This window comes from Hordeum vulgare, chromosome 4H, assembly GCF_904849725.1.
Source record: "Hordeum vulgare subsp. vulgare chromosome 4H, MorexV3_pseudomolecules_assembly, whole genome shotgun sequence".
NCBI lineage: Eukaryota > Viridiplantae > Streptophyta > Magnoliopsida > Poales > Poaceae > Hordeum > Hordeum vulgare.
Window position 1 is genome coordinate 266,489,308 of NC_058521.1, and position 23,777 is coordinate 266,513,084.

Below are 23,777 nucleotides of genomic sequence, written 5' to 3' on the forward strand. Positions count from 1 at the left end.
TCCATAAACTCATCTCTTGAGTACATGCACTTGCAACCATATCCATTCTTGCGAAACGACGAGATGCGTTTCTATCCCTGTTGAGGCCCTTGCACCAAAAGAAGGATAGGATCGCATCTTGGGCGTTACACCCATAACCACTACAAGCGTTTTAGGAGCGTTCATTTATGGAACATAACACCGGTAAACGAAATTAAGGCGACAAGGATGGAACAAAACACCAGGCTAGTAGGTCAGGCCTTCCACCTTTTACCAAGTATATAGGTGCATTAAATTAAATAGGAACAATAAGGTGATATAACAAGGAACCCATGTTTCCGCATGGAAGCAACTGCACCTGCAACTAGAAACGCTACCGAAAGGCTGAGCCAGCGATAACATAGCCAAACAGTGGTTGCTGGGTTGTGGAAAGGTTTGAGCCTATTCATGGCAAAGTTTGGAGGCTTATTTAAATTGGTGCTAGGAACCGAGAAATAGAGAAAGAAACGAGACAACTAGCATGGCAATGATAGTAATGATATCGTGTGAAATGGTCATCTTGCCTGTGATCCCGCTTGGAGGAAGAACGAATCCATGAAGCAGACGAACCAACGTAGTCGAACGAATCCTCACATTTTGACACGCTTGCGGAACTCTATTGAGAAGAAGCAATCCAGAAACAAGAATCAACACACGATATCACTACACATATGCATGACATGATGCACATACAGATATGATGCATGTTCATTTAATTATGCACACGACAAAGCACAATAATTTATTACTACAAATTAAATGAAGCTCAATATGCACCGAGTTGCATATTCATGAAACTCCATATTAATTACTTAGTTCACTCCCGTTTAGATACAGGGCAATATTAAATATTGGTAAACATGGAAAGAGGTGAAGCATAAATAAATTACCTATCTAGACATATTAAATGAGGGCGTAAACATCATATAACATCTCCGAAATGACCCCACATGTCAGTTTTGAAATCTTCTCCAGGTCTGAACTATCCATATTTAATATTTATTAAACAACAAAATAAGGTGGAGCATGTGATTCTACACGTCATTTTAGTTGATTTACATATGTAGATCATTTCAAACGAAGCTACGGTCTAAAAGATATGATCATCACAAGATTATATGCATGATCGCAAAATATGCAAATGACAGCCATCAGCATGTTAAAACATGGATGCACAAGACATTACAGAGCTACATAGAGTTCTAGACAAGTTCTAAATGAGGCCGGAGCAACGAATAATAATTTCGGAAGTCGTCACATGAAGTTATGATTTGCTACACATGTGCCTATCTCAAAATTTTAGATTTGTTAAACAGGAAAATAAATACTACCATGATATTCTACACATTATTCTAGACAAGTTATATATATATTAAACATTTAGTCGAAGCTACCGTTTATTATCTAGGATTAAACTGTTTTAGCATCGCATTTAATGCAAATTAAATGAAATAGCAAGTTAAATATTTTTAACATGGGTGCAAGTTGGTTATTGTGAAACTACATAAAATTCTATGCACTTTTCATGTTGAAAACATTTTAATCCGATGCTCGGTTATTTTGCTATGAATTAAATCATTTTAATATGGCATCTATGCAAATGTAATTAAACAACACAATTAAATATTTTAGTCATGCATGAAAGTTGCAAATTATTTAAATACACAAAATTCTACATATTTTACGTATCTAAATTATTTTAATGTGATGCACAGTTAAAAAGTTACGAGCATTTTAGAAATATGCATTTTCTGTTATTAGCAAAATTCCTGCAAATTGATTAAATTCGTGGATTGGAAAAAACATCACCGGGATAATTGCTATACTAGGGCAAAACAAGGGCATGGCAAAGCGTAATTAAATGGCGCCTAAGGGCGATAGATAACTAGGCAGAGGGGGCTCACACATGGGCTTCAGACCCGGTTGCTGCAGTGGCTGGAGGCGGCTCGCGGCTGGTCCAGCTGGACCATGGCACAGCCCACGTGCGGGCGATGCGAGTTGGGTCGGCTCACGGGGCGAGGCCCACGTAGTGGCTGGCGGCTGAGATCGTCTCTCCCTCCCAATCCTGGTTGGTGGCGACGGCGGTTGCCCGGCGAAGCGGGACAAAGGGCAGCGGTGTAGGCCAACGGCGAGGGTCGGCGGTGCAGGGGCAACCGGATGCAATTCAGGGCTCGACGGCGGGAAGGCCCCAAGGCGGCGGTGATGCGGTGGCGCTCCAGCGAGGTCCGGCCTGGCGGCGGGGTGCAAGCACCAGCAAGGGCGACGCGGGGGAGCGGCGGCTGGCCAGCGTCGGGCTCCGACAATGGTCCGGCGAGGGGTCGGCGATCGCGGGCGGCGTCGAGTGGCATAGGGCTCGGGGCTGCGGGGCAGGGAACTCGGGCTCCTCCCGCTATGGCACACGGCAGCGGGTGACGGTGGACGCGTCCGGGCCCAGCTGGGCTCAGCGGGATCGATCTGGGCCTCCAGGGCCGCGGGAGGTGGGAGAAGGGGCTATGGCTAGCGACGGGTGAGGCTGGAGGGTGAGGGGATCGAGGTGAATGAGGCTTAGAGCGTGTTTGGATACTCTCTAGTCATGTGACTAGTAGTAGTCAGACTAAAAGTTTTTAGTCAGGCCTTGTTTGGAAGGTGACTACTACTAGTCAGCATTAAATGTCTCAGTATTAAATTTTTCTCTCTCCCTTCCATTTATCTCTCTTCTCTCCCTTGTGCAACAGCAACTCCCGCGCAAGGAAGGAAAGCAGCTTCCTTTTCTCCCTCACGTCATGCAACAGCAGCTCTCAATACCCTTTTTTTCTCTCCTCACGCAAGCAACACAAGCACCAGACTATTCCTCACGAAAAGCACAAGAAAAAATGTACATACATAAAAAATCAAAATTGTCCAGACGGCCGCACTCCCCTGATGAAAAAGTTGAGTGTACATGCCCATGTTGGGGTAGGAGGCGGCGACGGCGGAGTCGGCGTTGAGGTCGATGTTCTCCAGCCCGATGGGAGCGCGGAGCCCCCCGGCCACCGAGCCGCGGCCGAGCCCCCCTGCCACCAAGCCGCGACCGGCGGATCCCCGGAGACGAGGGGGCGTCATCCCCCACCCGTCCTCGTCGATGTGGTGCGCCGCAGCACCGGAAGACGCCGTCTGCGAGAAGAAATCGAAGGGGAGTTCGCCGTCGCCATCCATGGTACGGACGCGGGAGCGCGGCGCGGCGGAGTGCTGCGGGAGTGCGGCGGCGGCTGTGGATGCGGAGCGGCGCAGCGGGGTGCTGCGGGCGCGGCGGGAGTGCGGCGGCGGCTGTGGATGCGGAGTACGGACGCGGAGCGGCGCGGCGGAGTGCTGCCGCGGCGGCGGAGTGCGGCGGCGGCGGTGGAAAGGGGAGCGGCGGCGGTGGAAAGCGGAGCGGCAGCCTCCTGCCTGCGTGCGAATGGGATGGGGCGGCAGATGCGGCGCCGATGGGCCCGGCAATTAAAAGTGACTTTAGTCACTTTTAGTTGGGGGTGGGGTGACTAGGGACTAAACTAGTTTTAGTCACCCATTAGTCAGGGGTGTTTGGAGGTTTACTGACTAAAAGTGACTACTACTAGTCTCTAGTCTCTAGTCACTAGTGATCCAAACACCCTCTTAGGGTCCAAATTAGGTAGGTTGGGGTCTATTTATAGCAAAATGGGGTTAGGGTTAGCTATTTTAGCCCGATTTGGGCCATTCGATCGTGATCGGACGACTCCGATCGTGGGGTGAGGTTAGGTTAGCCATGTTGGACTATGTAGAGGAAGTGGGATGAGATGAGAGGGTGGTTTGCAGCCCGGCACAAGATTTGAAACACCAAAAGCATGTGATGAATAAACCGATAACGGTGCCGCTATGGTCGACCGTTCGGGTATCAAACGGACTCCGATTGTGACAAAATTTGGCAAGCGGACTACCTACATTAAAACAAGACCGCACACCAAGTTTCAACCCAATCCGAGTATATTTATACAAACTTTTAAAACATATTTTAAAGATGTCGTGGGACAGTGCGTGTGTGGTTGGTCTCAAAACTGTCAACGGCGAAAACGGAGAGAACCGACAAGTTTTGAAAATATGACGGCCATGGAGTGCCGATGCAATGCGGATGATGCGATGATGAATGCGGTAACCAAATAAATCACATGACGACAATGGAATAAAAGGGTAATCTTATCCTCCGTTGATTCCGGGCTGTTACACGCACAGACTCAAGTTAGCGACCACGGTTCGATACCCCTCGAGAGCAATTAGCCCCCCTTTTACCTTTCTTTATGCGGCCACTCACAGTGGGCCCTACGCCCACATGTCATCCTTAGGGGCCCTCGTGTCTATGCTAGTGGGTCCCCCAAGTGATTTTTATTTTTATTTTATTTTTTTGTTGTTGTTTATTCTCTCTATGTGTTATTTCCAGTTTAGCAAATTTTCAAATCTATGCATGGCCAAATCTGGCAGCTGCCATTTTTGGCAAGTTATGACTTATAACTTGTATGTTGTTTTTGTGCTCTGTTTTCGGATGTTTTATCTAGAGTAACATAGGGGTGTCAAATATGAATTTTCGGGTAGAAAAATCCCAGGAATCTAGTGGTGCCATTAGTTTGGCCATTCGAGCAACTTTGTGAAAATGTCATTTTGTGATAAGGTGCCATTTTGTCATTTTCACATGATTTTATCCTTGCACTTTTAGGTAAACTTGTCAACATGAATGTGGTAGAGTTTTGAGGTTACTAGGCCCTAGTATTTTTCTTTACCATGATAAGCTTGTGGATTTGTGGGTTTCTTGCTGCCAACATTCTAAGTGTTGAACCTGTTATTTTCTGGCCATGTTGTCTTGATGATTCCATTGAATATGTTGTTCCTTTGTGGTTGGTCCAGTGTCATGAACAGTGGAGCATGTTATCCTCTGTCACCATGTGCAATTGGTTTGCAAGAAGGATACTTGCATCCTCATTAGTTTGGTTGTCCAATATGTCAACCTGTTAAAAATGCATTGTTGTGCCCCTTGTTTTTTCTCCAAGTGTGGGTATCTTATTTTATTATCATGCCATGTTTAGAGAATGGTACCATGAATTTTGTGCAGTTTTAGGTCTTTCTTAGTGGGGGTAATTTGTAGTAGTTGTTGCGCTCTATCAACCTGTTAAATTTCATGCGTTGGAAGTTGTTGTAGAGTAGAGTTTTATTGTTGTCAAGATGCCACCATTTTAGAAATTGCTAGTGCAAACTGAGATTTTTGCTAAGTCCTAACCTGTGATATTTCTTGTCATCTTAGGAGCTTGAATGCCACTGTTTCATGAACCTATCCATGTTGCTGTTAGTTAGCTATTATTGTGCTATTTGATAGCTTCATATTCGTGTCTTGGTTGAACTTGTTGAGTGGCTGTAGCTACTAGTTTTCACTTGAACAAAGTGGTATGTTGCTGTTTGCGGACATAATGGTTGTTGTTTTGTTTTGTGCTTTGTGTGAGTTGTGCTTCTTTGTTTTCCATGTATTTTAGGTCTATTGCACCTAGAATTTCATGCCCAATCCAGTGGCATACTTGGAGTGCCAAGACATAATCCATAACTCTCTCTCAAATGTTGTTTAGTCATGGTTGCCTTCTGCATCTTGTTTTGTGAATTCTGAGAGATTCGTGGCTCGGTTTGCTACGTTCCTTATATGTTTTTGCACCATTTTCTCATGATGCATACATTTCTTCCATGTTTATGTATGCCCAAATAAATAAACTTGTGGTTTTTTTTCCAGAATGCTAAACAACTTAATAAATGCATGAGAAAGATGACTAGTTAGCATTACCATGTTCCTTTCATACCCACACTCATGCATCATGGTGTTTGAAGCATTGCATCTTGACGTGTGTTCGTTGGATGTGTATTTTATTTGCGTAGCAACGGGTGCTCAGAACTTGTGCAAGCATCCCATTGAGTACGTTCATGTAGAGCAAGAGATGTACCCATCAGAAAAAGCATCAAGCAAGATGACCGTGAACTTGATATAGCCTCTAATTTCGTTGTGCTTAGATGACTCGTTTCCTTTGCTATTTATCGCTACCTACCACCTGAATATATAGCCTACAAACATTCCCATGAAAAGCCTCTAACCCTTCAGAACCTAGCAAACATAGATTGGCTAAGATAGCACTTGCTTAACCATCTTATAGAATTGCTAGTTGGAGGTGCAGGCCGATACATGTGTTAAAATGGGATTTTAAATATCATCTTATTACTACGATTTAATCTAATGCACCTATATACTTGGTAAAGGCGGAAGGCTTAGCCTTTTGCTGGTTGTTTTGTTCTGCTTTTGCCGTCTTAATTTCGGCTACCGGTGTTATGTTCCATATTCGGCACTCCTAACATGCTTGGGGTTGTTATGGGAACCCCCTTGATAACTTGTTTTGGTTTAAGACTTATCAGGCAAGACCCAACTTTGGTACTCCATTTGCAAAACAACTAAATGATAAAAATCATAGGGAATAGCTACCCCTGGGATAATCAATCAACCCCCGGGCCAGTGCTCCTATTGAGTGTTGGTCCAACCCAGAGCATCGTGCGACGCCACCCCAGGGAAACTCGGGGGATTTCTATCACGCCAGTGTACACGTAGCTTATATGGTGATCCTGAGAACGAGATACGTGGCTCTTATCGGCATCTTCGCCATGTTGGGCGATCTTGCTGGACTTGTTTTCACCTTCTCAAAATATCTTGTGCATCGGGATTTCAAGGATACTTTGGGCTATATAAAGGTTGAGGTCTTCCACCAAGGAATCCGACGAGATCACGGGATTCTCTGGTCGAGGCTTCCTATGAAGCTTGTGGTAGTTTGTGATGGACTAGTTGGAGCACCCCTGCAGGGTTAATATCTTTGAGAAAGTCGTGCCACGGTTATGTGGCAACTTGTAAAGTTTGTTTAACATCTGGTTATCGAAACCTTGAAGTAAAATCAATTCAAATGTGCCAACTCTGTGCGTATCTGTGACTGTCTCCTTTGCGATCTCCTTCTCAAACTAAGGACCCGGTGGGATTATGATTGGCGTAATTAGGTGTTCAGGATCACTTAGTGATCATAATGTAGACCACGACCATCTTGTCTAGACCACTCACTTTACATTATAATCCCGTAAGTTAGCCATAATATGTGCTTAGTGCTGCTGCAACCTCAACACTTAACATTCCACACCCAATAACTTGATTAGTTCCAGTATCATGGTCGCAAGATTGCTGAGTCCCTATAGCTCACAGATTACTACAACACCATAGGTTCAGGTACTACAGATCCAGAGGCGTTTGACGCTACACAACTTTAGTGGGATTTCGATGAAGGCAGTGGCCGCATCTACGTGACGTACCCCGACGATTAGACGACCTTGGTTGTCTCCCAGGCTAGCGAAACAGAGTCATTTCATTTTATCGTTTATCTTGTCCGTAGCCCAACCTTGTCTTATGGATGATTGAAATAATGTTGTGTGGCTTGTAACTTAACTTGCGGCAAGTGTAAGCCATCCATATACTCGTCTCTTCACAAATTTATTGTCATGATTTCTGTACTTGCGAAACGCTAAGATGCGCCTCTATCCATATTAAGTCTCGTCCCCAAATATAGATAGTGCCGCATCTTGGTTCAAGTCGTTAATGTGGCACCCCGGCTTAGAGGAAAACGGAACACCCCGTATTCCAGCCTAGGGACAAGTCTTCTAGAATACGGCACCGTTGACATAGAACAAATCAGCTCTTTATTACTATGGAAAAGGTTACTAAGGTACTTTGATTATAGCGATAGTACACCTGCCTACGGTAAGTCCTATACTAGCAGCGGAACAACGACGATTGTGATGAACTCCACTCCGCAGGGACTCTGGCTAGAACGCGCATCCTAGCTTGCAACTCGGGATCCTCGACAAGCAAGCAATCATGGCATGACTTGCAAACTGGCATGACATGCCAGGTGAGTACTTCGAATGTACTCGCAAGCTTACAACAAACATCAACATTAAGGGAAGACAACATCATAGCAATCAAGGTTAGGTAAAGATTTATCATCACCGAAGGGGTAGTTGAAAATAACTATACCAGGCTACACTCACCGTACTCTGGTGACCAACTCATGATCTCAGCAAGAACCTTTAGTGAATGTCCTCGAGACTTGTCATCAGCATGATGCCCAACTGCTATCATACTCAAATGAGTTCTTCCATCATTATTATCACTACCATGGTTATGGTTGACCACCTAGTGAGGTCTGGATGGGCTGTCCAATATCGTGGACGTGGCTATTTGACTTGATTTGACACTATGCAGAGGTTGCACACTTTACCCACATCATGGAGCACTAACCTCGTGATCCCATTCGGGTGGACCAGTGTTGCTCCAACGAAACATGCCTGATCCATGACTCTCCCATCGTACCACCAGCATTCATTGTCCCCCAGAGCCCTGCCCTAGGTGGCCCCTGTGCCCTCATGACACCTGCCATCGTCGTGGCCAAACTAAATTGTCCCAAATGGGGACGGGTACACAAACAATTCAAATGGGCTCACAAGGTTATCGTCGCCTATCGGGCCAAGGTAACGCGCGCGCATAACCTTCCCTCTTTGTTGGTACAAGTGAAAGAGCATGCGATCAGCCCAAGTCACGGCCGTCCCATACCGGAAAATTTTGGCTGCACGAATAAGCCCGAACAGGTGACTCCCGATCAACCAACTAAGTATCTTATCCCCGAATAATATTTCCATCATAGCTGACACTCTGATATCATATTAATCCAATACCCAATACGCTCAAGACACTGCTATTGATTCATATCCAAGAACTGCCGGATGAAACCCAAAGTAATCATAGACATTAATCTTCAACAACAAGGGATTAACTAGTGGGTAAAATACTAGTTACTAACAATCCCTTACTCAACATGGTAGTCACCTATTCAAGAATTTATTCAAACATTCCATACTCTAATCCAGACTATAAATAAATATACTTGCGATTAAAGTAATTCGTTAAAGTATGATATTGCAATGCAATTAAGAAAATGAGAGTTGTGGCTTGCCTGGGGGTGATTGAACCACCAGGAAGAAGTGCGGAGAGTCCGCGAAGTTGATTGCCGAAAACAGCTCTCTCTCGAAGGGCGCTGTTTACCGCAAGGACAAGCTGGTCATTTCCACTGGGCGAACACATAGTGAAAATGATACCAGCATGATGGGCTTGACGAGACGGAGACGTGGGCTTTGGAATCACCTCGATCGGAGCTACGGATGAAAAGATATAAGAGTTTTGGTGTCACGGACTTATGTCCCATAAAAATATTCACAACCTGGTCCGTGAGCAGTGCGGCTGGGCAGAGGGCGAAAGCGCATTCTCAAGAATATGCCTTCTGTGAAGAGAGACGGCTTCACGGGAGGGCGCCTCCACTTATCAACGCGGGCGGGCCTTATCTCACCGACAGGTGGGGTCGGGGCCCACATGTCGGGCCCCTCTCTCTCCTCTCACCTCCTTCTTCCTCCTCCCTTTTCCTGACAAAACAGAGAGCAGGGGAGGGGCTCGACGCCGGCGATGGCCCTCGGTGGCTCCGACCACCATTCGCCGCTCTCCGACCATCGGCGAGCTCGTGGGTCGACTCCACAACCGTCCCCGCATAGCATGTGAGCCAAAGGGCTATGAAACGGCAGCGGCTTGACCCACGACGGACGGTGGCTCCGGTGGAGCTCAGGCATGTCGCCACAGTGCATCAGTGACGAAGCTGAGAGGCGTGGGAGGGTCGCCGGACCTTGGTGGTTCCTCTGGTGAGGTCAGGAGGAAGGGGGAGAGCTCGGGTTGCTCTAATTTAGGAAATAGCCGAGGCGGTCGTGGCGGCCAATGGAGGGTAAGGGAGGCCTCGGGCGATGGATGGATGGGTCGAGGAGGACCAGATAGATGTGGTGAGGCTGGTGGTGAAGACGAGAGGGGCTATGGGGCCTTTTAAAGGCGGGGCAACACAGGTGGCCGAAAACAGCCGCGGTGGCGGTCTTAGTCGTGCACTGGCGCTCCGGGGCAATGTGGCTCGCCTCTTGCGGCCTCGGGAACGGTCTAGGGTAGACACGGGAGCTCAGTGAGGCTTCGGGAGAGCTCGGGGAAGAAGACGACAATGGTGTCGGAGTCAGAACAGGGCGGAGCTCGTCGCGGCATGGCGAGGTAGAATCTGGAGGGGGAGAGGGCTACAAGGAGAAGAGGACGACGAGGGGGAGCTATTGGACACGACGAGGCTCACGTAAACGACGAGCAGAGGAGGGGCCCGAGCTAGCAAACACATAGCTCGCGTCCATGGCATGCCAGGGTGGTGGTCACCACGTGAACTAGCGCTGTCTAGCAGCATGCTGTCTAGCAGCATGTCCCTACAGGGAAGGTTCTCTCTGAGGAGCTAAATCACCAAAAGGAGCTAAGAATAGATGAGAGGCTTCACTGGAAGGTTTCTGCAATAAACTTGGCCACATTACGGTGGTCAATAGGAAGGTGATAAGAGTCAAATAATATGTCTGGGAGTCTTAGGGTAGTAAGGACTACAATCCTGTGAAGTTTCAGAAGGAAAGGACCAAGATCCAATATAGTTGCTTTGCAACTCGCCAATCTGGTCCAGAACACGGATTTTGAGGTTGGACTCACATAACAACTAAGATGGAGATGAAATTTGGAGGAGATGAATTATTTAGGCATGTGAGGATGTTCTATAAATTTCATGCCATCTGGATAAACCAAAGTGGTACTTCCTTCACACAGCATCCCACTTCATAGAATCTTTGATGACTACTCAGGAGAAATGACTAGATAAAATGAGCTACAATTTAGTGGAGAGGTGTTCTATAGATATTAGAATGTCCTGGTAAAATTTCAGAATTTATGGAGCAACATAAAATATAGTAGCTTCATAGTCCAAAATAATGACCACAGAGAAAGATTTGATTCTGTGGTCACATAGTTGATGGGGTAATGCTCAAATTTGGTGGACAGTCATGATTTGGGCATATTGAGATCATGGAAAATTTTTAACTTATTTGCATACTCTTAGCTAGTACTTTCTTCACAAAGCTTCCTATGGATCAGAAACTTTGGAAACTTGCCAAGAAATATTTACTAGCAAAATTAGGTTGAATTTTGGCATGATGCAATGATATGGATAGGAAAGATTGCCCAAAAAGTTTGAGAGCAAGCAAGCACATATAAAGGGTACTTGCTTCACAACGTGACAACCAGGGAAGAATCAGAAAAGGAATATTTGAGGAATATTTTTGAACATGGCAAGGAAGGATTTTCTCATATCTGAGGAACATATGACCCAAAAGATTTATGAGAATTATTTTGGGATTTTTGGAAGGATAGAAATGTCGGTTGATTCACAACCCAACGCAACAGGGTTATTCCTTCAATAGAAAAAGAATATTCCCAGGGAAAAGATTATTGGGATTGGCTCAAGATAGAGATGACAAGGTCTTGGGATGGTTTGGAGGTTGGCAAGTCACTAGGGAAGAGAAATCAAGGGTGATCCCTTTAGGTTCCAAAACTATAAAGCCACAAAAAAGCAAAACCAGACCAAAATCAAAAGAAAAAGAAATGGGCAAAATCCAGGGTGTTACAGTTAATCAGAGCCATACGACCATAGGAGCCTTTGGTTGATCAAACTTGGCCGAGTCGAGTCTAGTGAAAAACTGTTTTGAGTCTTAGTTATATGGGAGAGTAGGATTCTTTTTACTCCTCTTCCCTGCTCTCGAGAGGTTCAATACTTAGGAATTTTAATTCTCCTCTTCTTCTCGCCCAAATGTTTTTTAGGATCATACGATTATTTTGTATTATATATGATACCGATGTGATGGACTTCTGACTTGGTGCCTCCTGTCTGACTTGATTTCTTCCCGGGAGTTAAGCTCCGTGGGATTCTTGAGCACATCATTATCATTCAGATTTCTTAGTATCTTAGGACGGAGGATGTTCGAAATTTGTTCAATACTAGTAGTGGCGAGAGGAGTCTTGCCTCCCCAGTACTAGTGGAGAGTCTAGATGTACTGCCATACTTTGTATCGTTGTGATTACGAGGGTTCGTGATAGATGAGTTTCCCAGACTCTGGTTAGGTGTCGACACATGTGTTACACTAGAGCGTAGTATCTGCCAACTCGAGATCATGGGTGGCATAATTCTCCTCATGCGGGCGCAGTTGTCGTGACAGATACACCACGACCCTGCCGTCTTGCATTAGGACTCCATCGAGCCCGGTTCTGGAGGCATCACAATATATCACAAACTCCTTGCTGATATCTGGAGTAGCCAATACCGGGGCGGTACTCACTCTCTTCTTCAACTCCTGTAAGCTTGCTTCACACTCTGCCGTCCATTAGAACTTCTTGCCTTTCTTCAAGAGTTGAGTCATGGGTTGAGAAATGCGGGAGAATCCTTCTACGAACTTGCGGTAATATCCTGTGAGTCCGAGGAAGCTCCTGGCTTCCTTCACATCGATTGGCGACACCCAGTTGGTTACCATAGTAATCTTGGAAGGATCGACCGCCAATCCACTTGCTGTCATGGTATGACCCAAGAATCCAACTTCGTTCAGCCAGAATTGGCATTTGCTTAATTTGGCCTAAAGTTTGTGCTTTTGAAGCTTATCCAACACTAACCTCAAGTGTCGCTCATGCTCTTCTTCGTACTTGGAGAAGATTAATATGTCATCAATAAATACGATGACAAACTTATCCAGGTATTCCATGAAGACCTTGATCCTGAGGTACATGAAGTAAGTTGGGGCCTTTGTCAACCAGAAAGACATGACACTGCACTCGTATAGACTGTACCAGGTCATGAACGCAGTCTTGGGTATGTCTTCTGGTCGGATCTTCAGCTGGTAATATCCAGATCGGAGATCGATCTTGGAAAATACCTTGGCTCCATTTAAATGGTCAAACAAGTCTTCAATCTTGGGGAGTGGGTACTTGTTCTTGATCGTGACCTCATTGAGAGAACGGTAATCGACGCGGAATCTGATAGTTCCATCCTTCTTAGACATGAACAGAACAGGTGATCCCCAAGGTGATGCACTTGGACGAATCAATCCTTGCATAAGTTGCTCATCCAGCTCCTTCTTCAGCTCTGCTAGCTCTTCGGATCCCATCCTATAAAGCTTCTTATAGATTGGCCTCGATCCATGCATGAGCTCAATGATGATCTCGATGTCTCGGTCGGGAGGCATCCCTGGTAGCTCATCACGAAATACGTCCGGGTACTCGCAGACTATCGGCACTCGGTCCAGCTCTTCTCCCAACAGGCTATTAACATGCGGTACACGAGTGGATACTGGCTCAGAGACATACTTGACTTTGACACCTTGGTCGGTTGTCATGGTAATATCCTTGTTGGCACAGTCCAAGATGCTCTGGTGTTTGGCCAACCAATCCATACAGATAATTACTTCTAGGCCTTGTGACTTAATGACGATGAGATCTGCTAAGAAGTTTATCCCATTGATATCAATCCCGACTCCTCTACACCCTAGGTTGGTCCTTAACACTGCTCCCGGGGTATCACAGCAGGGTAGGCTTCAAGCCACACTTTTCCGCAAATCTTTGAGTAACAAAAGAATGCGAAGCACCACAATCAAACAATATTGTTGCTGGGTGGAGTTGACGAGGAACGTAACTAGAATGCAGTCCGGGTCTTCATGTGCTTCTTCTGTGGAGATACGGTTGATACGTCCCTGCTGTGATACTGCTGATCGCGGGGTGCTTGGTTCCTACCTGTTGCTCCTTCACCTTGATTTGGCACATTGGGGCGCGGTGCATCGGGCTTCCTGTTCGAACACTGTCTGGAATAGTGCCCAGTCTGTCCACATCCAAAACAGGTAACTTGTGCTGGAAGGCTGGTCTTGACTCCACTATTGATTGATGGGTTGAATGTTGGCTTGGTGTTGACTTGCTACTGATGCTGGTAGTTCTGGCGAAACGTTGGAAGCTTGTACTATTGCTCCTCATAACTGGGTCTTGTTGGAGCTGACTGCCATGGGCGTGGCTTCGGATTACTAGGTCCTCCACTACCCATGAGCTTGCGCTTCCGGGTGTTGTCCATTGCACGACGCATACCTTCCAACATAAGGGCCTTATTAACCAGATTGCCGAAGCTCCGGCATTCACAAACAACCAGTTGATACTGGAGTGACTGATGCAGTACTTGCATAAAGTTCTCTACTTTAGCAGCCTCAGTGTTGACGTCCTCTCGTGCATATCTTGACAGGAGGTTGAACTTCTGCAAATACTCCTTGACGGATCCACTTCCTTGCCTTATTGCTCGGAATTCCCGCTTCTTAATGGTCATCATTCCAGGAGGAATGTGAACGGCGTCGAATCCTTCCTTGAACATTGCCCAAGTGATGACTTGTCCTGCTCGCATGATCTGGAATCCATCCCACCTAGCTCTGGCCATGGCTCCGAGACAGTGAGAAGCACAAAGGACTTTCACATGATCATTAGTTCATTTGACCAGCGCGAGGAGGTCTTCGATTGTATAGGTCTAGTCATCAGCATCCATTGGTTCAGTCGTCTCCGTGAATATGGGTGGCGTAATCCGCATAAACTCAGATAGAGTAGAGTGACCGTTGCCATTCCCGTTCTGCGGCGGGTTGTTCACCAAGGCTTGAGCCAGCTGCTGGATAACGGCATTACTGGCTTGACGTTCCTCGTGCAGAGCTTGAAGGAACTAAGCCATAGTCAAGCTTTCCAGAGGAGGCGGTGGCGGTGGAACATCGTCTTGCTGCTGCTCGTGATGATCTCCAGCATGAGCGTCCCCTCCGGTTCCCTACCGCTAACCTAAAGAGGCAGAGCCGGGGTTGCCAAAGGTGCTAGTGCGAGTTGAAATCACCATCCTGTCAGGGGAGTAGGCAGGTCAATATGCCGACTGGCCGGAATCATAAGGAATGATGCTCTATTAAGGGGGTTTGGTGTCCTGCTGGTGTGAGATTTTTGAGCCAAAGATTTTTGGAAAAACCTAATGCATTAGATTAAAACAAAGTCATGTAGTCGCTTACAAGCTGCCTAAGGTAGAAATGCGGCTTGCATCAAGTATGCTTACAGACACTCATGGATCGCATGAACCGATACATGAACTTACTACGCAATGGTTGATCACCCTCCAGGTGCTCCTTCCTTCTTAACCTTGCGGGTCTTCATCTTCTCCAGGCGAAGTAGGTCCTTGACTTGATGCATCTCTTGGCGAATCTTCGCCGACTCCTTGATCAAAAGGTGCGTCAAAGTGTTGGAGGAGAGACTGAAGTAGGTCTGGAACCTTAGTGGCGTCCTGTCCTCTGAAGATGGGTTAAGTGTCCAACTCCCGTCTATCCCATCCTTAATAAAAGGTAGGTGACGAGTAGCTGGCTCGTTAGCCATCTCAGGAAGGATGTCGCGGAGACGCACGAGTGCCTCTGGTGTGGCTGTCTCCACTGCCAACATGTGATCCGCCATCTGTGGTCCTTCAAAGAATCAACTAGTTGGGGAATCATTAGCCTTCACTATCACGTCCACATGATATTCCTTGGCGTCGGCGTTGACCCAGTGCTCGTGGTAGAGGAAGATGGGCGTGCGACGTACTTGACACTGCTCGAGGCTATCTCCCAAAAGTAGGGGAAAGCCCGTCTCCAGAAGCATCTCAGGTACGGCAGCCATCTACAAGATGTAAGGGAGAGGGTTAGAAAGTTTTAGTGGGTGCAAAAAATCTCAAGGATAAAGGCTAGGTGCACTAATCATCTCGGCTATCGTCCATGCTACCTAAGGCTTCCTATAGTCAGGATGGCTCTGATACCCGCTCTGTGGCGACCAATGCTCATCGAACACACAAATACTGAATATTGAGAGTCTTACATCCAAGTACCGAATTATTACATCACATGACCGAGTGGTCAAGTTCACAAAGTAGGGCCTATAAGGCCAATCACGCGGATACAACTAGTAGCCAAAATCTTAGGGCTAAGCGGGTGCCCATGCCATTAGCCTACACCAACAGACATTCAAACTGGGAAGCATCCTAGTTCACAGGGCCGTCTCTGAAGACGTACTCTTCTCCAAGCTCCGGTCCTTCCATGTCTGGTCAATAATATAACCAGTGGCAAGCCAATGAGTATTTTGAATGTACTCGCAAACAGCCCATGATATGAACAATGCAAGCGAAGGATAACAAATAATATGCATCTTTGGTGGATAACATCTTGGTGGTAAACAAACATGGTCATGGATGTGCAACATAAGTTAAATGTTACTTTGAGGAACATGTTACATATATCAACATATTTGTCAAGGGCTAAACACTCCGGGTTCACCCTATATGCCAAGTCACCAAACTTGGTCACATGAACTATTTCATAAAACACCATCTACCACATACTCACACGCACTTGGTTTATGCGGAAACGACTGGACGTAGTTTAAGCAGGATTACCCAACTGTCCTTGACCGTGGACACAACTATTCTAATAGTTTTACACTCTGCAGAGGACGTACACTGGACACACGAGATCCGGGAAACTTCTGTGTCATCCACGATTCACGGTATATAACATACCCGAGGTAAGTACCCGATCAATGCCTTTCCCCTGACAATACTAGACAAAGAGGTCCACTCGATTGGTACCCAGCCCACATGTTGTACGTCTTACGACCACCGACTCTGGACAGTAACAACTATGCGCGGACCAATGGTGTGCCTAGAACACGTAAGAATGGCATAGTCTCCCTACCTAGCACGACCCCATCACGAGAGTGACCACACATCACTCCCGCCACTAGTAATGTGGCTCTTTGCTAGCACCGACCAAAGTACACAACAAAGCCCCGTCCCATAAATGAGTAACGTGGTCGTACATGTAAGGTTGGGACGGTTGACACATCATAAATCTATTCCCATTTCCGAAACCAAACTCACACAAATACCCGGTGCACCACTTCACCAAAAGTGGCCACCTAACTCATCATCACCTTCGGGCATTAGTTGCACTCGACGGGGTTTTCGTAAACCTTTGATTTTATACCAACATCATGCTTATGCTACTATGCTTAGCTCTACTTGTCAACATGATATTAGTGTGACCCTCATAGATGATAGGATCATGCTCATAATGCAAGTGCTCCAGAGGAGCTATCGGTAACATCACGTCAATGGTTTACCGATACTTATGATCACATGCAAAGGAATATTTTCTCTACTAGCATGCAATATATCAAATGTTCAAAACATGATCAAAGGGCTGCTAGCCTTGGTCAGCTAGGTATCCGGGGTCTTCGAGGTCTTCCGCTCCAACTCCTTCGTCACCTGGGTTTTCTATCGCCGTAATAAATAAAAGCAATAAATAGCTCACTCCAAAAGAGATCAAAAAGTCACTCTAAAATGTTGTTTAATTCTGATAAATCCATATTTTTATTTTACAAATATTTGTCTCTGGTTTTAGTTAAAGAATATTTTTAAAATCAATATAACAGAAGCAAAACTATTCGAATTTAACCCTTTTTATTATTATAAAATAGAATAGTTGCTGCAAAAATTAATCCAATTTTTTTGTTATATACTACATATTTTGAGAAAAATAACACTGGAAAAATCATATTATTCCACTGGTTAAATCTTTTTACAAAAATCATTTAGAATCAAGTTTTAAATAAAAAGAAGAAGGGCTACAGCCCCTGTCGTGGCTTGGCCTGGGACTGGGCCAGCCCACTGGCCAGCCAACCGGCTTGCCCAGGTCACCCTGGGCGTTTGGGTACCCGAACCTGCTACCCGAACCCGAACCGAACCGAATTACCCGAATTGTCGGGTAATTCGGGTCTCGGGTAAGGGTTCGGTTCTCATTTCTTGACTATTCGGTTTTCGTGTTAGGGTTCAGGTTCTAGACTGAAAACCCCGAAATACTCATAGTACCCAAATTATTCATACTGTCCAAAATTTTCATGCTATTATTACACTATATTGTTACCCATACTAACTAATATACCCATATTATCAAAAATATCCATACTATCCGGGTTATTCATGTCAAAAGTTGATGTACGTTCCGAATATTTTGGGTATTTTGGTACCCGAATTACCCGAACCAAATTTTTGGGTAATTTTGGTTCAGGTATTTTTTTTGATAGAAACAGTTTGGGTTCTCATTTTCAAATACCCGAATTACCCATAAACCAAAGTACCCGAACCGAAGTAACCAAAATACCCGAACACCCACGGTGATGCCCAGGCACGCGCGCCATCAGGTTTGAACCTGACGCATGGGCACCTGTGGTCAGTGGCTGTGGGCAGCGAGGGAGAGAGAGATGGTTCATCGAACTGTCGGGGTCGTCCCCTATCTCTGGCCAGAGAGGAGGAGGAGCACGCTGGCATGGCTACCGACGTCCTCGGGCCCTAACAACGACAAGAATGGGTCCGGCTCGAGTCGATGGCGGAGGGGCTCTGATTCACCGACAACGAGGTAGCTGCGGCTGAGGAGTTTTGGGTGAAGGTGGAGATGGTAGCTACAGGCACGGATTCGCTCCGGGAAGAGGGGGAAAGCTTCGTGGGGTCACGGGGAGTGCTTTGGTGGGCAGAGGGACGCGAGAGCCGACGTGTAGCCGGAGATTGACCAAACCTCCGAGGCGGAGGGGCCTCGGTTGATCTCGAGCACCGGGGATCTGCTTGCTCAATGGGGTGGCTAGGGAGGTTATTGAGGTCTTGGTGAGGTGGAGCGATGGGTTCTAGAGCGAGGGGAGGGGCTATTTATAGGCCCGCGACGATGAGCCAACTCGGAAGCACCGGTGATCCACCGTGACGAGCATGAGGGTGCAGAGAGAGGCTGGGGTCGAAACCACGGTCTCAGGACTTGGTTTTGGACCGTCAGGACTCACTTCGTGGCCGTGCTCCTCTGACGCTTCTGGTGCGCCGCGAGCACGCGTCGCACCGGCTCTTAGCGTGGGAAAGGAGGGGCCCTGAGGGCTGCCTATTGCAGAGGGGTTGTCGGGGGAGAGGAGAGACACCGCGGGGAGGCTGGAACTAGCCGAGGGAGTCGCCCCCACCTCGGTTGCTCTCTGTAGCGCGCCCAGAGTGCAGCTTTGGCATGCCAAGGTTTGCTCGCGCGCTCTGGGGTGCCTTGGACGTGTCTAGCATGTCCTGGGCACTGGCTTGGAGATGTCTAGCCGTTGGAATCCCGTGGGAGTCTCGGTTGGTCAAAGAGAGACAAGGAAACAGGTGCTGTCAGCCTTGGGATGAAGCTTAAATTGGAGATTTTAGTTTATCTACTTTGAACTAGAGAGGGGCCACTTGACTGGACTTAGGCATTGATGTCAGCCACCTAATCTATGAGTTTGGGAGAAAGGGATTGGGTTTAGCTAAGGTTAGGAGGGGTTTTACCCAACTGTCAGAAGGTGCTCGACAGTGGTTTGGGGTTGTTACACCCCACCACTCGCTATGTAACTTAACATGATTGGGTTTGGTGCTAAAAAAAGGGGTTTCACCAAGTTTGAGCTCCATTGGACAAGTTTGGCTTTGTAAATTCAAAACATCATCAAATGACTAGATCTGTTCCTTCCAAAGAGAGTGTGGTCAAAACAAGTCCCACAAATTCCATTGTTGGCATGGAGTCCTCATTTGAGGTATTATGCACTCGTGCAAAGTTCCAGCTCCATTGGATAAACTTTGCTATGTAGAGTTGCTCTAACTTCATACTAGATAGAAGGGGCTTTGCAATTATTTGGTGACCTTAATCACCTTGGATCAAGGTGAAATTTTATATGGGCACCAAATATGGCTTAGGGATACCATTGGAATTCTCTAGGAATTTATTGAGAATATTTCCTTTGGCAATATTTCAAAAGGTCAAAACAGACACAAAAGGTTTTCAGGGTTTTACTCAAATAATAATAATATAAATAGGGGTTAAAAATCTTATGTATGGTAGATAAATATATGTTCTTCTAAGTATCTCCAAATTTTCTCAGACTGTTCTAAGGCAGAAAAGTATTTTTCCATATAGGAATATCAGTTCTGGCCTCAGAAATGGACATGCAAATAAAATAGGAAAATAATTCATAAAATAATTATTCTATGGTTTCGCTGAAATAAAATGGTGCTACAACCAGATCACCAACTTTGGGTAAGAGCACTTCTTGCCATCAAGGATTTGTAGTGCAACCCAAAGCAGGGTTTTGAATTAACGAGAAATAAGAAAAAGGGTTTTGCTAAATAATTAGGTTATGAGAAATGTGGTTTTTGATTTCACACACTCAAGCATTCAAGTATAGAATGGCAATCATGGCACTCACAACATTAGTTTCGAAAAAGTTTTAATAAACTCAGATTTTTGAATTACAGAAAAAGTGGTAGTGAAAACAGGGTGTGACATCATGCGCCAACATCCGTCCATGCCACATCTTTCAACGGATGTGAGCAAGCCGCCGCTTTCGCGGTATGATCTACATCAACTCGACGCGTCTGACTCGCTATCCAGATCGACTTACAATGACGCGGCCAACTCTAACTTCTGTGCGACCACGACGACTTACATGCGGCCAACTCTCACGTCCGCGCGACCAAAACGGCTTACACTGTCGCGACCGATTCTCAAGCCCATGCGAAATCGCTACACAACTCTCGTATTCAACTCAACCCGCCGGTGTAGTGCTCTCCTGTACGAGCTGCCCAACAGATGGATGCAAGTCGCCGCCACATGGTCCAATTTACATCAACTATCTCGGGTAGTGCTCGGTTGTACGAGCCGTCCAACAAACGGATGCAAGACACCACCCTCGCGGTCCGGACGACATCAACCCAACGGTGCAGTGCTCGCCTGTACGAGACGCCCAATAGATGGATGCAAGACGCCGCCCTCGCGGTCTGGACGACATCAACATATCGGTGCTATGCTCGCTTATACGAGCCGCCCAACAGATGCGCACAAGTCACCGTTCCCACGGTCCAACCTACGTGAACATATCGGTGCAGTGCTCTCCTGTACGAGCCGCCCAACAGACGCATGCAAACCGCCGTTCCCACGGTCTGTTCTCCATCAACATATCGGTGCAGTGCTCGCCCATAGAAGGCCCAACGGACGCATGCAAGCCGCCTCTATGACCCGTCTCCCGCTGCAACGTTGGAGAAAAGATAAATGACATTTATGTCTTACATAACGTCATCAAAACACGGAGCAGCTCCAACTTGCGTGGGATTGATGAATGGATAGACACATTGGTCAATACAATCTACCTCAACATATCAAATAAACGGGTGAGTTTGTCATGAAGGAAACATCCCTCGTGAAGTTACAAATTTAGCCGTCTATCATTGAGCCGGTAATTCAAAGCAAGCGGCAATGAAAAACGCAAATGGCCCTCGAGGAGCCAGGAAAGCCGGACTACATGAGAATAAAGCATAGACAAGATATATATGCACTCAATTTGGCCATGGTATTTTCCAAAGACATCTCATGAGCCTCACAAGATCATAAGTTCACTACGTCGTCTCCAGTCTGGATAAAATCAATGGTTCAACCATCAACATTATACCGGCTTATGTCACAGTCAAGTATGGAGACCCTGAAGCCGCCTCCTTGAGTCGACTTCAGACCCGGAGGCTACAGAGACATGTCTCAGCAAATTCAACTGGGCTGAATAAGTCAAGATCCCCGGGACATTAAAAGAAACTGAAGCCAGTCCCGGGGGCTGCTGCCTCGTTGGCAAAAATATTTAATGTCGCTCAAGAACCCGAGCCGCCATGATGCAACCGTTCAAACATGGGTGTCGTGCCTCATTGGCGGGTGATTTAAAAGCCTCCCAAGAGGATGAGCCGCCACCAAGGAGGCCATTCAAACATGGGCACTATTAGTATCGAAGATGATGAGCCGCCATGTTGCGATCGTTCAAACATGGACACTGATAAGATAAAGAGGACTAGTTGCCATGATGCACGGTTCAAACATAAGCGCCAATTTATGATCTTGAAGAATCAAGCCGGCTTACTTGGAGGCTATTAGTCACCTAGTTGTTTCGAAGTAATAGCATTTTCTTCTACAATCCTATGCTCGGATTTTCCCTGATCATAGGTCACTTGGGGGTTTCCAACTCATTAAGTTCAACTGTCTCACCCTCTTGGATTGCGAAAAATTAATGCTATACAATGTTTATACTAGACTGTATTTCTTTCTGACCCGCCCTATTGGCCCCATGTAATCTTGGCCAGTCAATCCATTTTGGACCCTCACTTGCCAATGTTAAAACATCGAGGTGCCCAGCGAGAGCTAGCATATGGATAATAAACAAACCTTCTTCATTGAATCTTGACTTTAACGCGATCCACCAGACTAAATCATAAAGGTTTTTGCAAAAACCTCTTAGGGTACGACTAGAGCCTTGCAAGCCCGTCTACCCGCCGTGACTCAGTGAGCCGACCTATTTATAACAATTCAGTACCCTATATGGTGTTATCTTTTTCAGGCAAGGATTCAATATTCTTACCGGCTCATGCAAAGCATGGTGACTATGAAGTCCTTTTTCTCATAAAGGGAAAATCCAAATTACAAGGCAATAAAGCTCAGAAGGGCATCTTATATGCCAAAAGCTTCAATTAAAATAATTTGATGCCTTATATGGTGTTATCTTTTCTCAGAAAACCGACATTATTTTGTCAAATACATTCATCATCTTGCATTGCATCATGCATCATACATACATATCATGTCGGTCATCAAACCTGGTCAAAGCACAAACTTCTGCAGGAGCAAATAGATCTTTGATAGCCAATGTTGCTAGATCTTCATCATGGTTTATCATAACCGGTGTTGAATTTTTGGTGGTTTTAAGCCAGCTCCGAAGAACTAACTATTTTTGAAGAGCCGCTCTATCACATATAATGACGGGTCATCTAATTGACCGGCTCTTGGATTTCTTCAAATTGTGCTCTGTAGTAAACTACAACACTTATGGATGTTTCAAACATATATTTGATGGGTTACATTGCAACCATGGTCAAATATTTCTTTCATCACAAAGGCATCATCAACTCACATAGTGGATATGATTTTATTCTACAATGGAAGGAATAGTCTCGAGTTGCTACCAGCACACAACCCGACACTTGGGGGCTACATTGGTCAAATCAAGATTACATCAAAGTATGGAAGTCCCATGTCGCTGCAAGCATGCACCATGCCACTTGGTGGTTAATGCAAACCACCTTTTCAAATCATCACATCATTAACAAACCCAGTTATCTAAAGGAGATAAGTCGGCCCTGGGGGCTACATGTCGCTCTTTATTCAAGTATGGATTCACGGAAGAACTCGCTCATCATTTTTATAATGACCCAGTCCTTGGGGGCTACACATTGCTGCTCAAGTTTACATAATCAAATCTACAAAGTCCCTGCTCATTATTGCATAATGACCCGTCCCTTGGGGGCTACATCATATGATGTTTTATTTTCAAAGGATAAGAACATGGAAGTCCCGAGCCGCCGCAAGCAATCGACCTTGCACTTAGGGGCTACACTATTGAGATCAAAATTTCTAAAGTCCCAGGTTGCTGCAGGCAAGACAACCCGTCCCTCGGGGGCCACAGCACTCACTTGTTTCACAAATCATGAGGTTCAAATTGAAGACTCGGCCCATCACACAATGTTTAGCCGGCCCTTGGGGGCTACACCAGTTGATATTTTATAAAGAATAAGATAGTTACAAGTCTTAGGCTGCTGCAAGCAAGACAACCCGGCACTTGGGGGCTACATGGTCAAAGGTATTATTGCATACCACCA

At 46.1% G+C, this 23,777-nt stretch overlaps 1 protein-coding gene across 1 annotated transcript; it reads right to left on the bottom strand.

Moving 5' to 3' along the window:
* Positions 1 to 2,817: 2,817 nt before the first annotated feature.
* Positions 2,818 to 3,192, bottom strand: LOC123450446. The gene has a single exon (XM_045127695.1). It carries the CDS (start codon positions 3,190 to 3,192, stop codon positions 2,818 to 2,820), a length of 375 nt encoding a protein of 124 aa, XP_044983630.1.
* Between the last annotated feature and the right edge of the window lie 20,585 nt (positions 3,193 to 23,777).